Consider the following 17,213-nt stretch of genomic DNA (forward strand, 5'->3'; position numbering starts at 1 on the left):
TAGATGTTAAACTACATTGGAAACTTTAACTCTCCCCCCCCTTTTTTTTAGGTTTCTCCCTACTTATAATATTGCTTGGCACCTTGAGGATTTTAAACAAGCTCATAGCGGCCTTATCTATGTTTGTCAGTCCTTCCTACAGTTTACACCACATGGATTGCCTTCAAACATTGAATTCATTATAATCTTGTCTTCTGTTTTTTACCTGGATAGAATTTTCTGAAATTCTGTTCACATAATCAATTTCTAAAACAGATTATTTTAAATTTCAATAAATTACACAATTATGTTAGAAAGTAATGGAAATATCTTGACCTTTCAGGCATTTGGGGCTTTTCACAGAAACAACACTCTATGCTGTGGAGTTAGGCATCCCAGGTTGGAATTCCAACTCTCACTTCCTAACAGTGACTCTGATCAATCACTCAACTAGGAGCTCAGTTCCCTCACCGGGAGTACGAGGCTAGTAGAAATCTATCTCACAAGGTTGTTGGGAAGATTCAATTAAAATAATCTGTGTGCAATACTTTACACACAGTAAAGGTTCTTTTTTTTTTTTTTTTCAGTTTTTCACCTCATCTTCTTAAGACTCTTAGATCAATGAAATATTGAGTGTTTTCTCAGATACATTCTATATTTATAATTTAGTAGTTTAAATATCTGACTTCCTGAGAGTGTGAAAAAAGAAAAAAAAAAGGCTAACTAGTTTTTATTGCATTATGATGTTAATTTGACCGCTGAGCCACCAGCAGGGCTATACTTAAAAGTTCTAAAGAACACTGTCCCATATATGTGAAAAAATCAGTTTAACCATGAAATCTAAAATACATAAAGTTGAAAATATGAAAATAGGGCTACCCCCACCTATCACTTAACTTTTCATTATACTCCATTTGAGTCAGCATAATCTTTATTTCAAAATAGCATTTTTATTATATAAAAATGTAAAAATCCAGCAAAACTAGAAATACCAAATATATTTTCCTGGGCTTTCACATTGGTTGATTTTTATTTGCAAACTCTTTTTCAACACAATTTACAACCTTATCCCCATCTGCAGTCTGATTATACAAGTGCTAGGTGGCAGAAAAGTCTAGAATAAATACATCAAAAAAAAAAGAGGCAAAGCTGTGGAACTAAGTTGCATGCAACAGGTCTGTGAGGATGGGGAAAAGTGTCGAGGAAATAAAACAGAGTAAGACAAAGTAATTGGAAGGTGTTAGCTAAAGTTCTTTCAGTCATCTTTATCTTTAGCTCCATGTTTAAGGATGCGTGTGAACTCAATGTAATTGAAATTTCCCTTTTTGTCAATAGGTGCTTCTCTATACAGCTCATCTACTTCCTCATCTGTAAACCGATCTCCCATTGTTGTCAGCAGCTCTCTCAGGTAATCTTCCTGAATGGTGCCTGGAAGACATAGAAGGAAGGGAATCATGAATACTTCATGGAAATTTAATGGTTAATTTCTACACTAGGTCAATCTTACAAAATATTTCAGAATATATGTATATATGAACAAACAAAATAGTGAACTAAGACATTATGTAACTATATCATTATGTTTTCCTATTACTTTTAGAGTTCTTTACAATATTACATTAAATCATTTAAAAAGTTTAGTTAACAGATTATATGCATGAATGATGGTACATCTTTGACAGAAATGGGGAAGCAGGAATAGGGTGCAAGGTACAGCTGAGGAGGTGATATTAAAATTTTAATAGCTCAAGTTTGTTAACTACAGTCATGTGCTGCTTAATGGATACATTCTGAGAAATGCATCATTAGGATATTTCATTATTATACGAACATCAAGTGTACTTACGCAAACCTAGATGGTATAGCCTACTATATACCTAGCTATAGGTATAGCCCAGTGGTCGGCAAACTCATTAGTCAGCAAACCGTGGCTCGCGAGCCGCAGTTTGCCGACCACTGGTATAGCCTATTGCTCCAGGCTACAAGCCTGTACAAACATGAGATTAAATCAAGCACAAGATGAAATGATGCAATGAAGGGATGCAACAAACACGAGATGTATGAGGTTGCTGCTGGTCTAACACACAGCATACTGTTTTACAGCAAACTTTTTTCCTTAAAAGTAGAAATAGTACACTCTAAAATAACAATAAGAAGTGTAATATAGCCCTGGCCAGATAGCTTAGTTGGCTGGAGCATCATCCTGATACAAGGTTGAAGGTTCAATCCCCAGTCAGGACACATACAAGAATTAACCAATGCATGCATAAATAAGTGGAATAAATCAGTATTTCTCTCTCTATATAATCAATCAATCAATAAAAATTTAAAAGATAGTATAGTAAATACATAAACTAGTAACAGTCATTCTCAGTATTCTGTACTGTACATAATTGTATGTGCTATACTTTTATACAACTGGCAGCGCAGGTTTGTATATACCAGCCTCACCACAAACACATAAGTAATGTGTGCACTCTGATGTTATAATGGCTATGACATCGCTAGGGTGACAGGAATTTTTCAGCTCCATTATAATCTTGTGCGAACACCACTACTGTGCTATCGGTCCTTGATCAAAGCAGCTGTTATGTGGCACATGATAGTATACTTTCTGGTGTGATTTATAGTCTCTTGAAGAAGTTGCTTTTATTATTTAAGAACTACTATTTAACAGACATCCTCTTTGGCTTTCAGGAAGCTCAGATCCAAATTCAAAGAGTAACACCACAAATTCTGTAGCTTTATGACCTACATACATCTATGTCCTAGCCATTCTCAGTTATACCATTGTAAATAATAGTTTCCCTTTGTTCATTTTAAAAAATGTATATTTTACTAATTTTTTTCTTCTTTTTTAAAAAAATATTTTTATTGATTTCAAAGAGGAAGGGAGAAGAAGAGAGAGAGAATCACTGATGGGCTGCCTCCTGCACACCCTACACTGGGGATTGAGCCTGCAACCTGTGCATATGCCCTGACGAGTAATCGAACCTTGACCTCCAGTTTCATAAGTCAACACTCAACCACCGAGCCACGCCGGCTGGGCAACTAATATTTTTCATTTCCTAAAAAATGTTTCAAACAGTCTGGAATAGGACATAAACAAAGAGCACCCACCAGTTGCTTCTTCATCAAAGCAAGCAAAAGCATTTCTGATGACATCTTCTGGATCTGTGCCATTTAACTTCTCACCAAACATCGTGAGGAACATGGTGAAATTTATGGGCCCTGGAGCCTCATTCATCATGGCATCAAGGTATGCATCTGTTGGATTCTTTCCTATAAGAGTTCACATTTTAACATTTAAGGACAAAGATCTAATTTCAACAAATAATTACTCTGTTATTCTCCCCAACACGTTTAAAAAGGTGTATCATCCTCACATGAAAGTAATTTTTCAATTAATTGCATTAAGGCCATTTTAAAAGACAACTTATGACAGCATAAAAAAATCTCTGATACACCATTATAAAAATGGGCTTAGGTTGAATGTTTGTCATTTATTGATACTTTCTGTAACTTTTCTTTCACTATTTTAAACAAACACTTAAAACTATGGTCCAGGCAATGCCATGTTATTCATTTTGAATGTTGATAACATAAAAGGCCATCAGGGCATTTCAATACCAATTATTTAAAAAAATCTAAATATTCATATTTCCAACTGTGGTATAGTTTCTCATGAATTGGTAAATGCTTTAAAATTTTATTTGTTGGTCATTTAAGTGAAAACTATTAGGTTGGCTTAAAATTGGGAGATTATTTTGAACAATGTTACAAACTGATTGCCACACATACTGCCAAATGCTGTTGATTCATGTCACTAAACTGCATTCTTGTTTAGTACTGCTCATAATGGAAATCTTAATCTTGGTTCCAACTGAGAGCATTCTCCCTCTTCTAGTGCAGTAATGAGGGAAGTGCCCGACCCTTCTCTCAAAGTTGGGAGTAATTCCTCTGGAATGGCCACATATGGTAGGAGTAACAATGAATGGAACAGTGGTTTAGAAGGAATAGTGGAATAGAAGGTCTAGAATTGTGGTTTGCATTTCAGTTCTGCCACTGGCTGTGTGACCTAGGAGAAAGTGGCAGGTGTCTAGGGTTTACTTTTTAAATCTGTAAAATGGACTGATTAAATTTGGTATCTGAAAGGTTCCTTCTAACATTAAGTTTGTATGATTCTCCATGAAAAGGACATCTGTAAATTAGATATTCATATCTAAGGAGGCACATCAATATTACATCCAAGTGCATTTGTAGAGGGCCCCCTGGGAAGGTACATGGGCATTTCTTTAAATTATTGTCAGCTGAGTCCTAGGCGACAGGCAGAGCCGTCTTGGATACACATTCCCCAAGAAGGCAGAAGTGTTATCACAGTACTTTTTACCTTTGCCCAGGTGTCAGCCTTGATTATGTAAATCCAGTCAAGCACCAGGAATGCTCGGGCCTACTCAAGAATGCAAATAAGCTCCTTTGATCCTAAGTTCTGGTGAAACCCCCTGGTATTCGGGGGGTATAAAATAAACTTGCTGCGTGGGCTCTGGGTCCCTGCCTCTCCATCAGAGGTGGCAGCGGTTCCACCCAGCTCCCAGTTTTTTCCTTCTATCTTCGTGTCTGGTTTCTTTCTTTCTTTTATTTCTCAATCCCAGCTGCCTCCACTCAGAACCGGTTCATCTCTCTTTCCATGCTGGACGCAGAAAAGAGAGATCCCCGCCATATCTGGCCCCCAACGCATGCATTTAATGATAGTCAAATCTAGAATTATGGTTCATATGTAAAGTTTTAATCCTGGGAATCTGGGTGTAATTTAAATGCCAAGTTGGTATCTGTCTTACTGCTTTACAATCTTGACTCATACCTACTCAACACACCAATACAAAGATTAGCCCAAAATTAATCTCTAGATTCACTGAATAAGTAAAAATAAAGAAAATGATCTACTTTTCTACCTTCAGATTTAATCCAACTCCCTTGCAGCAAATTTTTTTTTTAAGTGTAGTCCAAAGGTGTCAAGAGAACATGGGTACAAAAAAGACATAGGGACTTATAATGAAATGGTTTAGGCTAAACACCTCTGGATCCATTCAAGGCATACAATATAATTTGTTGATTTGAAAGGTAAATACATGCCTTAAATGGATGGGGTTCCCCAAAATAGAAAGCCTCAAAGTCAACTTCTTATACTATCGTCACTCATAAACTTTGTGAGCATGTACTCTGATCATGATATAGGCTTGAGTGTTCAATCTTTGTAATATAACTAAGTCTCTCAATTTTCTTCAATGGGCTTCTTCAGTAGTGACCTGCCCAGAGAGTACACATCGTTAGTTATTCTTAGTGGAAAACACTGGGATCCAACCTACCTGCAACTCAACAAATTAGATCAGTATCTTAATTCTACTCTTATTCTAAATAAAGGAAATGCCACAAAATGTTAACAATTGGTAAAGGATATACACATGTTCATTATATTTGTAGGCTTAAAGTTTTCAAAATAATATGTTAGGAGAAAAAATAAAAATAAGACAGAGGAACAAATTGCATTGTGGTTACTAAAAGGAAAAATATAACAATCTCTTTCTCTTTGCACTCTGGCTAACAGTCCAGCACAAGAACACTCCAGAGTGCAGAGCCTAATGTAGGCCATCCCTGAGCTGCACCCTGTTCCATGCCAGTCACTTTGGTCTATCAAGAAGTAGGCTTGTTATTCCCTTCTCCAATCTATAAAATTAGTGCTGACTGGGTGCACAACACAAGGGCCTTTTGGGCCTTCTTTTTAAGATCAAAACAAACAACAAAATCATAGAAGGAATATTAAAATAACAGCCATAATAAAGAAAATAACAAAGGGCAGTTTATGTTTACTTTTTTTAAAAAGTATATTTTTATTGATTTCAGAGAAGGGAGAGAGGGAGAGAGGGAGAGAGAAAGAGAGAGAGAGAGAGAGAGAGAGAGAGAGAGAGAGAGAGAGAGAGAAACATCAATGATGAGAGAGAATAATGGGATCAACTGCCTCTTGCACACCCCCTACTGGGGATCAAGCCTGTAACCCAGGCATGTGCCCCTGACTGGGAATTGAACTGTGACCTCCTGGTTCACAGGTCGATGCTTAACCACTGAGCCACGCCTGCCAGGCTACTTTAAATCATTTATCTTTACATTTTCTTTTCTTTAGTTATAAAAAACTTATAAATAAAATTGTGAAAGTCCCCTTTCCTATGTCCCCTTTTCCAGTAGCAATGCCCTTCCTCCCGAGACTATCATCATTTATTATTGTTACTTCCTACCTATAAACTGTCCTCAACATTTATTACTAACTGGCTATATTATTAGTTACACATTTTGTTATAAATTCCAGTATTTTGCCACCTAGCCATCTCCTGGCCGTTCACCTAGTAGACCTATAGTATTGAGCTGAGAGGAACTGAGGCCTGCCTGGCCAAGTACCTGCCAGGTCCTCAACCCTACAGGCTTATCCTCTTATGACTGACCAGACCCCAACATGGCACCTCCCACCCAGGCATTTCTCAATAGGCTTTGGAGACAGGGCAGGAATATTTGAACATCACACAGAAAATAATTCATAGAATGCTGAATTATTATTTTTTGAAAGCAGGCATATTAAGAATATAAAAGTCTACCTAGAGAAGCGAGCATATCATGCAAATCTTCCTTGTCAATGAAACCATCTCTGTTCTGATCAATCATGTTGAAGGCCTCTTTAAACTCCTGAATCTGTGACTGGTCAAACATGGCGAACACATTGGATGTTGCGCGCTGGGGGCGCTTCTTGGTGGTCTTGGTCTTTGCCTTTTTGCTCGACATTGTGGCTGCTTAATTCTAGAGTTAAAAAGCCAAAGCAAAAAAGAATGCATAAAACATAAAGCAAAAACAGAACTTATAATACCTAAAGTTAATGAGTAAAAATATCTTAATGTAGAAATATTACTTCATTTGAGTAGGAATAATTATATATTTAAACTCTATTTCCAATGTGACAATTAAATGGCTAGAAAAAAAGCAGTTTTGAAGAAATTAAGAAACAATAGATATTATTGATGTAGCTTCTCCTAAAAATTTCATTATTCCCATATTTATTAAGTGGGAATTAATTTTAAAATATGTAACAACCTAGCATTTACTGAGTGCTTACTAGGTGCCAAGCACTGTTATGCAGACATGGGGCTCCCCTAAAGAGAAAGGCTCTAAAGTTGATATCTTATTTTTACAAGGACTGTCTCATTTAATCCTCACAACAATCCTCCATTTTATTTATTTCCATTTTATTACCAACGTTGCATAACCTCTCTGAGCCTCAGTATTTTCAAAACATGGTTTGAAAAGCAGGGAAGCCCACTCAATCCTGTTTTACAGCAAAACACGATATCTACTCCAGTGCACGTAAGAATTAAATGAGATAACATACACAAAGAAACTAGTATAGTCACTGTATGGTGCAAGTTAAAAAGGCTATCATCTTAAAAAAATCATCAAAACATGTTCTTCAATCTTGCATCCCTTCTTGCTACCTTTTCATTTCCCATTTCCCTTGACAAAGCTTTTAGATTAATACTCAACTGCCTCCATTTTCTCATCTTCCCAATAACTCAATTCTCTGTAACATGGTGTTGGTAGTAGCCTCCAATACTATATTGAAAGCCACCAATAATTTAAATGCCAAAAAGAATGAACACTTTTCATCCATTCTTTATTTATAATTTCAATTACAAAGTCCTGAGTCTGAATCTTAGCTCCACCATTACTACTACATATAACCTCAGAAAATCCAAGGACACCAGAGTAATTTTTTTGACCCAATGTCTATTCAATCTTTACAAATTCCCTATGAAATCGATACTTCCTATGTTAAAAAAAATCAGCCGCTCTTGTGCAGTAAAGAATTTAATTTTTCCCAAAGAAAGGTCTGGCCTTTGTCCCTGGCTCCTGGGAAGTAATCTCTAAGCCCTTGAAACGTCACCCTTGATATCTGGGATCTTGGGTCACACTAGATTTCTAACAATGTGATTTACCATGGCGGTTTTGGGTCATGTGTTATCAGCTGACCTCTCGAGGTGTTGGAGACTGAGGTAAGCTGTGCAGCAGTTAACTGTATCTATGTGACAGAGCTCCAATAAAATCTATGGATATCAAGGATCAAGTGAGCGTCCCTGGTTGGCAAGACTCCATGTATACTGTCTCACCTTGCTGTCAGAAGTCAATACTGTCCACGAGAGACGACAATTGGAAGCTCTGCATTTAGAAGACTCCTGGACTCTGCACATGTGTCTCTTCCCTTGGATAATTTTAATCTGAATCCTTTTACTGTACCAAACCATGGGTATAACAGCTTTCAGTGAGTTCTGTGAATCCTAGCAAATTACTGAACCTGAGGGTTATCCTGGAAACCCACACTTGCCATTGGTGTCAGAAATAAGGGTGGTCTTGGGGACTGTTCTTTAACTCTGCAGCCACATAGTGTGAAAGCAGATGACTAACTGGGGCAGTGGCTGAGCAAGGGAATTTTGGACCTGGGTCTCTAGGACCTTTATTCTTGGACTTTTAATCTACTTGTTTCCTTCTCTTTCTTTAATCTATAAAATACCCCAGTTGGGTGTTTTGAAGCTTGACTTAATGGTGCAGTTTTGAACAGAGCAGATACAGGCTCAATGTAGTAATATCATCATTTCTTTTAAAAAAAGTTTATTTTTTTCTCTATACTTCATTTTAAAACAGTACATTTATACATGTATATAGTACCTATAAAAACTATACATATAGACACATAAAATGAAAAATGTGAGACAAAGTTGTAGCAAAACAATCAATCTGAAGAGAATTCTGGCCCACAAAGAAACTACTATCCTTGGTCTCCTTACCTACCAAGAGAAGTAGGCTTTCTCCACTTTCTCACTTCCCACTAACTTTCCACCCACCACAATCTGGCTTTCTTTTCTCTGCTGCAGCTACTTTCAAATTACCAAATCCAGTCTAAATCTCCTTGGACCACTCTGCTATATCTGATACCATTTTATTCTTCTTCAGAGCCTCAAAAATTCTTGGTCTTAGTGAAAGTCACAGTAAAAATGAACTGTCCCAATGGAAAGAGATTGCAAGGTTTCCAACCTTGAAGACCTTACACTCTAATGAGGAAGGCTCCTAAACATTATATTGGAAAGACTGATTTATGTAAAATGCTGTATTTGACTTGGTGTGACCCACATAATCTCTCTCAGTTCTATGGCTGGTCCTCCTCCATTTTCTGGTTAAGCCTTTATCTCCTCCACTCAATTATATTAAATATTCATGTATTCTAGCAGTTATGACTTTGCTTTGCTTGGATGATCTCATTGACTCTCACTGTTCTGACAACACCTATGTTTCCTAAGTCTGTTATCTCCAGGCCTGACCTGTCCTTGAGTTACATACTCAAATATCCAATTGCTTGTGAAAGGTATCCACTTGACTATCCCAGACACTCATAACCAATGTGTTAAAGACTGAATTATCTTCTCCTTCCTAAACTTTCTCATCCTTTTGTTTTCTCTCAGTTAATGGCACCATCACTTACCCACTGACCAAACCAGAAACCTAGGAGTCACCGTGACTCATCTCTATCCCTGATGAATCAAGCCTTGCCTCTTAAATATTTCTCAGATTTGTTCATCTTCCTCATTCCTCAGCTGGGCCCTCACCATCTCTTTGTGCATTTCTATAGCCAACTAACCAATATCCTTGCTTCTTAGTCCCCTCTAAAGTACCCTTTATATTCCAGCCAGAAGTGTCTAAACATAATTATGACATTACCATTCCCCCTTTAAAAATCTTCTTTGGCTTTCTACTGCCTCATAGGACAAAGTATAAATTCTTAAACATGGTGTACCAGATCCTCCTCTGTCTGCTCTAGAATGACCTTTCCAGCCTCATCTCTAGACCTCCTCTGCTTTGTACTTTTCCTTCAGCAATACCACACTGCTTGTTTGGGCCCAAGGCACCATGCTGTTTCTTGTGTACTGTACTTTTGCTCTTGCTATTTTTCTAGCCCAAAATGTTTTAAGACCAGAGAGAGAATTAAAGGCCTACTCAACTAATGGCTACTACCATTTATTGAATGACTCATGTGCTAAGCACATTATATGCATTAAATTTAACCAGTATATGCATTAAATTTAACTGGTATATGCCTGCTTTAAAAATGAAAAAAACTGAAGATCAAAGATTTTAAATAACTTGCCAGAGGTCACCTAGTGGCAAGCTAGGAGTCAAACTCCCTTTACTCAAGGTTATTTCTATCTATATATTTTCTCTGTATTAAATGTTCTTCTAATATTTTGAGTTTACCACATTAAAAATAAAATCTTTCCATACTACTAGTATAATCCAACACTGATTTCTGAGCAGCTACTTTCCTCCAAACTCAGATCCTAGACAAACTGATTTTTCAAGTAAATGCAAACTATCTGGGGAAACCAATGCACAGAATACAACTGCATTGTGGAATGTAAGAGAATCAAATACAAATGACACTCCGGAATTGTGCAGTGCAGCAGCAGCAATTTGGGTTTGATCAAGTGGCAGTATTTCCTATCAGTCAGAGTTGGCTTGACATGATAGGTAAAGGCTTGAAACCTTTACCTAGGACAGTCAAATTAATGTTTAACCTATAACTGTAAAGAAAAAAAAACCAAATCTTACCCTTAAACTATAGTTACAGAAAATAATATCCATATATAACATAGCACATGATGTAATGAATAACCCTCAATAGCAGGAAGGACTTCTTACTTCCTCTTCAAATTTTTAATTATTTTTTGTAAATTTCAAATATAGAGTGAATTTAAGGTCCTAAGTAGTGTTCACAGAGGTTACAAGAAGGGCAGGAACATAAAAAAAAACCTGGTATTATAGGTGGCTGTGGAATCAACATATTCAAATAATTAAATATTTGCAAAATCACTTGCAATACTAATGTGCAAATCAAAACATGGGCACCATAATCATTAATAAGCAAAAACTCCTTGTGAACATCATTCAGCCTACACAGCTTTATTGGAAGCCTGCGAATATGGTGATGGGGTATATTCTATCAGCTATGTATGAATTCCTCGACATTTTTTTAAGGCTTCTTCAAGTATTTTAAATTAGCTAATTGCTGTCACCATATGGCAAGTAAATACGGCTTTCACAGTAGTTAACCTGCTTTCAATCTTGACTGTACATTAAAATCACCCTGGGAGTTTAAAAAAACTGATGCCTAGGTCCTACTCTAGTTTAACTGAAACTGAATGTCCATGGGCAGGGCCCAGGAATCAGTATTATTAAAAAATGTACCAGGTAATTCCAATGTACTTTGAAGGCTGAGAATCACTACATTAACTACGTAGAAGATATTGGCTGATCGCGCATTTAGTTCCCTTTAGTTTTTAAACTTTGGTCATTATGGTTTAATGGTGATGCTGGAGTACAGGATTCTAATTCCAGTTCTGTCATTTTCAAGTTGTATGGCCTTCAGTTATTTTAGCTTTCCTGATTCTCATTTTTTTTTTCATTTATAAAATAAAAGTTAGGTAGATCAGAAGTCACAAATTGGCAGTTACCAAAATATATGCAGTCTGTAGGAAATTCATTTAGTACCCCCAGGTATGACCTTTTAAATGCCTTTTTAAATTATTGAATTTGTTTTAAAAACCTGAATATTTTACTTTAATAAAAACAAATTCCAGAAATCTTGGAAAACTATATGATAGGATTCACTTGACCAGCATTCCCAAATTCCTGTAGATAATGAGTGTTCAGTGAGCAATTCCTACTATTCCCTCTTATCTTCCTGACACAGTCAGTATTTATTTATGTTACTGCCTGTACCCTGAGTTGAATTTGTTCCCTGGTGATAGCCTGTATCCAAAATGGCCCTCAACATTTCCTCATGTCCTTGTGTAGTCCCCTCCAATAAAAAAGACTGTTGACCTGTGAAACGGTAAGGGAGGTGAAATAATCTTCCTTCTACACTTCTGAGTTCTTCCTGACGCCACTGTAATAATAGATTAACAAGAGAAAAACAAAGAGAAGTTTATTAACATGTATACCTCATATATACATGGGAGATATCCAGGGAAAAAACAATTATCAGAGGTGGCTTAGAATTCAGGCTTAAATATCATCTTCAGCTGAAGACAAAAAGAAGAAAGCTATGTGAGGGATAGAAGCTAGTTATGGAAGGTTACCAGGAAAAGCAAAGCAAACAAGGGTAAGGTTTGTCATGTACACTTAAATCAGGGCCTTCTTCACTGATAAAGAGTCTAAAGTTAGCTACAGAGAGTAATCTTTGTCCTTCCTGGTAGAGAGGGAAGGAAACCTTTGTAAATTTATGTCCTGCTTTTTTATGTGTTGTTTGGCTTCTAAATTGCCTTTAGCTCAAAATAGTATTTATGCCCAAGTGGCATATTTTGGAATGACATATTCTGCTACCCTTCATAACCAATGGGATATTGCAAAAATAATAGTGTGACTTTGTCATAACGGACATTGCAGCTTTTGCCTTGCTCTCTTTTGGATCACAATCTGGGAGAAACCAGCACCAGGTTATTAGTGTAGTATGCAACCCTAAGGAAAAGTCCATGTGGCAGGGAACTGAGGCCTCCTGTCAATAGTCAGGATCACCTTGCCAGTCATGTGAATCAGCCATCTTAGAGGTTGATTTTTCTTCAAGATTGCAAACCCAGCTGGCATCTTCATGAGGCCTTGAGCCAGAACCACCTAGTTAAGCTGCCCTGGAATTCCTGACCTTCAGAAACTGTTTATTGTTTTTTTAAGGTGCTAAATTTTGGAGTAATTTGTTATATAGCAATAGAAAACTAATAAAGCCCTGGTGTTTCCTTAGTCTCTTTAATATTAAAATAGGTCATACCTTTATGTCAGAGTTATAACAGAATTTTGAAAAGTTCAAAGGGGCCATAATCAAGTTTGCACTGGATAGGGAATTTTCTATTTCTGGTTAGAAAATGTCAATTCATTCTATTCAATTTCTCTCCAACTTCTGTGGGTTCATCTTTTAACTGCAACGGAGTCACCCCTTCTTCAACATTCCCAGCACCACTATCCTGTTCTTCTTGCTGATTCCTATGCTGATTTGTTTGCTAGTTCCTGCCTCCTAATTGGAATTTCCTTTAGGGCAGTCCTTGAATGACTTTGCTTTAAAGTACTGGTTGAAAAACTGGTAGCACAAAGTTACTACTCAAAAATGAGGTTATTAAGGAGGGAAGAGAACTGGTTTTGTGAGCAAAGGGATGATACAAAGTTCAAGTTTTGGCCAAGTTGCAGTAGAATGGCAGAAGAGATGCCTGAAGCAGGATGCTTAAGAGATCTCCTTTGGCAAAGCCAACTTCTGAGCAAAGGCACAAGGTGAGACTGAGAATGGATGAACACAAAAAAGCAGAGAGCAGCAGTTCTTGGGCTGAAACCTAAGATCATTTCTGATTCAACTGTCATCTTCACCAAGGTCTATTTTTATAAATTTCTTACAGATTCCCAAGGTCATTATCATAGTTCAGACTAATGTTTGTGCTAACTGGATACATGAGCAACAGTTTGAAAACAGCAATCATAAAGAAAATTTAGTACTTAAGTTAAAATACCCCACAAAATTAACCTCATATATTTAATGACATGATTATTTTTAAGCTGCATATTTAGGCAAAAATGTAATCAATTCAATAAATTATATATTTTTTCCCCAAGAGCTTTACTCAATTTTTACATCTTTTTTTCTTAGCACCAGTTAAACTTTCCTTGTAGTACATGGTTAAATTTTAATATTTAGCACATGCTGTCATTTATTTTTATTTTTATCCTCACTTGAGGATACTTTTTTTGCTTGTTTTTAAAATTTATTTTAGAGAGAGCGGGAGAGGGAGAAACATTTATATGATGCCTCCTGTACCTGTCCCGACTGGAGATGGAACCTGCATAGGTTATGTGCCCTGACCGGGAATCAAACCCGCAACCTTTTGGTGTATGCCCCAACCAACTGAGTCACCTGGCCACAATAATAATGTCATTTCTTCATTATGGATTTTATGATTGTCCCAGTTGGCAATAAACTTTCCATCCTTTGAACTCCTATATAACTTTGTTTTATTACAATAAAATTTCTATATGATGAAATGCACAGATCTTAAAATAAATTTTGGTAAATGTGTATACTCATGTAAGCACCACCCCAATCAAGTAACAAATGTTAACGTCACGCCAGAAAGTTCCCTCGAAGTCAACCATCCTCTCTCATGGGCAACCATTGCTCAGATTTCTATCACCATAGATTCATTTTGTCTTTGACTTCTTATAAATGGAATTATACAGTGTACATTCTACGTGCCTGATTTCTTTCACTCAATGTAATGTTTTTGAGATTCGCCTACCAGTGGTTCATTCTTTTTTTTTTTTTTTTTACTGCCTAGTAGTATTCCATTGTCATGCCATTTACATATACATTTTTATGACATTTAGCCTTTCTACCTTGGATTGCAGGTCTACTAGAGTCACTTACACACGGCAGGTGCTCAATAAATAAATACTAGTTACGTAAATACATAAATATGCTTCCTTCCTATCACAAATAGAGTTACATATACAGATGCATATTATAAGGTAGGACCTGGATCTGATTCCCAAAACAAGGCTTTTCTCTATGGTCTACCCACGGATTAGCATAAACTCCACTGAACCCTTCCTGCAGAGATCCTTACCAAAATTACTTGCTACCGTTATTTTATACCTGGAAGAAACAGTACTAATAATAGCCAATAATCAAGTGCTAATTATGTGCGAGGCACTGGTCTAAGCATGTTACGTGTTAACATAGTTAATCCTCACAACAACTTGCGATATAGGTGAAACTATTATCCCTCTTTCTTAGATGAGAAAAACAGGGCAAGAAGAATAATCAATTTGCCTATGGCCATGCAGCTAGAAAAAGGTAGAGCTTAGATCCAGGATCTGTCATCAGGAAGTCTAGCTCCAGAGCCTGTATCACTAATCTATAATATCCTGCATATAGGCAACTGAAATTCTCGACCATGAAAATATACATAGCCAGATGGGAGTAATAAGCAATGCCATCACACTGCTCAAGTGTGAAATGAATAAGAGCCCAAAGTTGGTGGCAATGAAAACCATTCCTAGATATCTGGTGTCTGAATCTTGGGAGAGGGATAACCAGCCTCATTTAGGGGGTCCAAGTCCTCTTATCTTTGCTAACCCCTACAGCCCAGACCTGAGGATTGTTCTTCCTTCAAAATCGCAGTTCATCTTGTCTAAATTTGGTCCTATTGAAACATAAATGAATGTTGACTCAGCCACTGTAGTTGTTTCATTCAACAGAGCCTAAACAAACACAAACTTGTATATTTTGTTATGAAGTCCAGGAGGGTCCACCTAATGCTTACAGAGAAAACGGGTGGCATCATGTGAATCCCTCAAATGATCTTAGGCAAGTTATCTCATTTCTCTTGGTTTGTTTCCTCAATTATAAAATGAAAGATAATCTATAAAGTTCTTTTGAATTCTAAAATGCTTTTCTTACCAACGGACCAATGCAATTTCATCTTAAACAAAGGCTGCCAAACTAATCTCTCAACACCCTTTCTTCATATTACTTCCTTGGTGAAGAATCCAAAATGACTCCCTAATGCCGCTTACATAATCTTTTATTTTTCCTCAAGTTTACAAGGCATCCATAAAAAGGCCACATTTACCTACCCATCCACCCACCCTTATTTCCAACTGTTATTCGTTATAGTTCTATTCCATTCAAGCTAGTCTTCCCATCATCTCCTTTCCACTCGACACAAATTCCCACCTTTGGTGCTTTTGGTCTTGTTACTTCTTACCACAGATCCAGCCAGAAAATACTAAATTCTCCCTTCTAGGGCTGACTCCAAGGCTTTCAATGAGGTCAAAATTCAATTGAAATCCTTCCTGATTTTTACTTATCCTTTTCTCCAATCAACACAAATACACTAAATCTTTGTAAGATCCAAGATGCAGTGAGACGACTCCTATGGACATCCTGACATTTTAGCCTATAGCACCCGGTGCCGTTTCTCTAATTTTTCCTTGGACGTTTCGGCAAGAACCGTGCGTCACTAGACTCCTGTATCGCCCAAAGGATCAAGCCCTGTGTGCGGTACAGAACAGGGGCTCAGCACCCGAATCGACGGACTGGGCCCGCGGGGGCAGGGGCAGGCACCAGGTGTGTGATGTCATCCTGGGTGACGCAGGGCCGGGAGCCCGGCCGCCTCTTCCAGCCGGGTCTTTTCCCAGGCTGGCTTCATCCGCCCGGGAGCTTCCGTTCAGGCCTGGCTGGGCGGTTGCTAGGGCTGCGCGCCCACCCTGACAGCTCCCCCGACTCGCCGCCCTCTCCTCCCAGTAGGAGTCTGACCGCCGGCGTGTGGCGGGAGGGAGAGGGGGCCAATGGGGCCCAAGGGGTGTCGCGCGCGGGGCAAGAGCCACTCACCACCGCCAGACACCAGAACGCGGGCTGTCCTGCACCAGACGACAGGCGACTACGACGAACGCGGAGCTGTGGCGCGACAGAGGCGGCGCCCGGCACTTCCTGCCTTGGGAGGCGGACCGGAAGGCTCACCGGAAGGCGCGGCGGGAACCAACTGGAGAAGGGGTGGGGTATGCGGCGCGGTTCTCAGTCTGGCTGGAGCGAAGCTCGCCGCGTCCACCGGGAGCGGGGCTGGCCGATGAGCACGGCCGGGGTCTTTCGCTGGCTTCCTCAGAGCGGCTGGTGTGGGCGGGGTGGGACGAGTGCAGCCCCGCCGCCCGTCTCTCCCCCCGCGCCTGCCGCCGCGGGTTCCCGCGCCCTTCCGCATTCCGCGGGCGCCGGGTTGGGCCTGGAATTTGACCCGGGCGGGGCGGGGCGCAGCCCCTAAGGGTTTGGGGGTCCCGAGCGTCGGAAACCGCCCACCCGGGGTTGCCAGAGTTAACGAATAAAAGTACAGCGGGACTAGTTACATTCGAACTTTAGGTAAAAGTAACTTTTTAGGTATGTCCCACGAAATACTGGAGAAGGTAAAAGGGCGCGGACTCCTGTCTGCTGGCAAACCTTTTTAAACTGCACTCCAATCCGAATCATCATTTACTCTTTTACCCTCAAATTATAAGGTTTACGGTACCAGGCCAGGGACAGCAGGTTTCATTCCCTTTCCAACCACAAGAAAGTTTTATTC

General features: G+C 38.7%; 1 protein-coding gene across 2 annotated transcripts; it reads right to left on the bottom strand.

Annotated features, from left to right (window-relative positions):
• Positions 1 to 892: 892 nt before the first annotated feature.
• On the bottom strand, positions 893 to 16,859 carry LOC308256876 (myosin regulatory light chain 12B). 2 transcript variants are annotated; one of them, XM_080685350.1, is made up of 5 exons: positions 16,493 to 16,849; positions 11,947 to 12,010; positions 6,624 to 6,822; positions 3,100 to 3,261; positions 893 to 1,407 (listed from the first exon to the last, which is right to left on the bottom strand). In XM_080685350.1, exons 3-5 carry the CDS (start codon positions 6,805 to 6,807, stop codon positions 1,235 to 1,237), a joined length of 519 nt encoding a protein of 172 aa, XP_080541476.1. In that variant the 5' UTR covers positions 6,808 to 6,822; positions 11,947 to 12,010; positions 16,493 to 16,849; the 3' UTR covers positions 893 to 1,234. The 2 variants fall into 2 exon arrangements, with proteins under 2 accessions (XP_080541476.1, XP_080541475.1); XM_080685349.1 differs by lacking the exon at positions 11,947 to 12,010 and having other exon boundaries at positions 16,493 to 16,859.
• Between the last annotated feature and the right edge of the window lie 354 nt (positions 16,860 to 17,213).

The sequence above is a fragment of the Plecotus auritus genome, assembly GCF_963455305.1.
Source record: "Plecotus auritus genome assembly, chromosome: 8".
Classification (NCBI taxonomy): domain Eukaryota; kingdom Metazoa; phylum Chordata; class Mammalia; order Chiroptera; family Vespertilionidae; genus Plecotus; species Plecotus auritus.

Excerpts from the sequence above, each read along its gene's own strand:
- LOC308256876 (XM_080685349.1), bottom strand. The coding sequence starts at position 6,807 with ATGTCGAGCAAAAAGGCAAAGACCAAGACCACCAAGAAGCGCCCCCAG. Across the intron at positions 3,262-6,623 it reads TGATATGCTCGCTTCTCTAG|GAAAGAATCCAACAGATGCA; the intron begins GTAGACTTTTAT and ends GAACTCTTATAG. Across the intron at positions 1,408-3,099 it reads CTTTGATGAAGAAGCAACTG|GCACCATTCAGGAAGATTAC; the intron begins GTGGGTGCTCTT and ends TATGTCTTCCAG.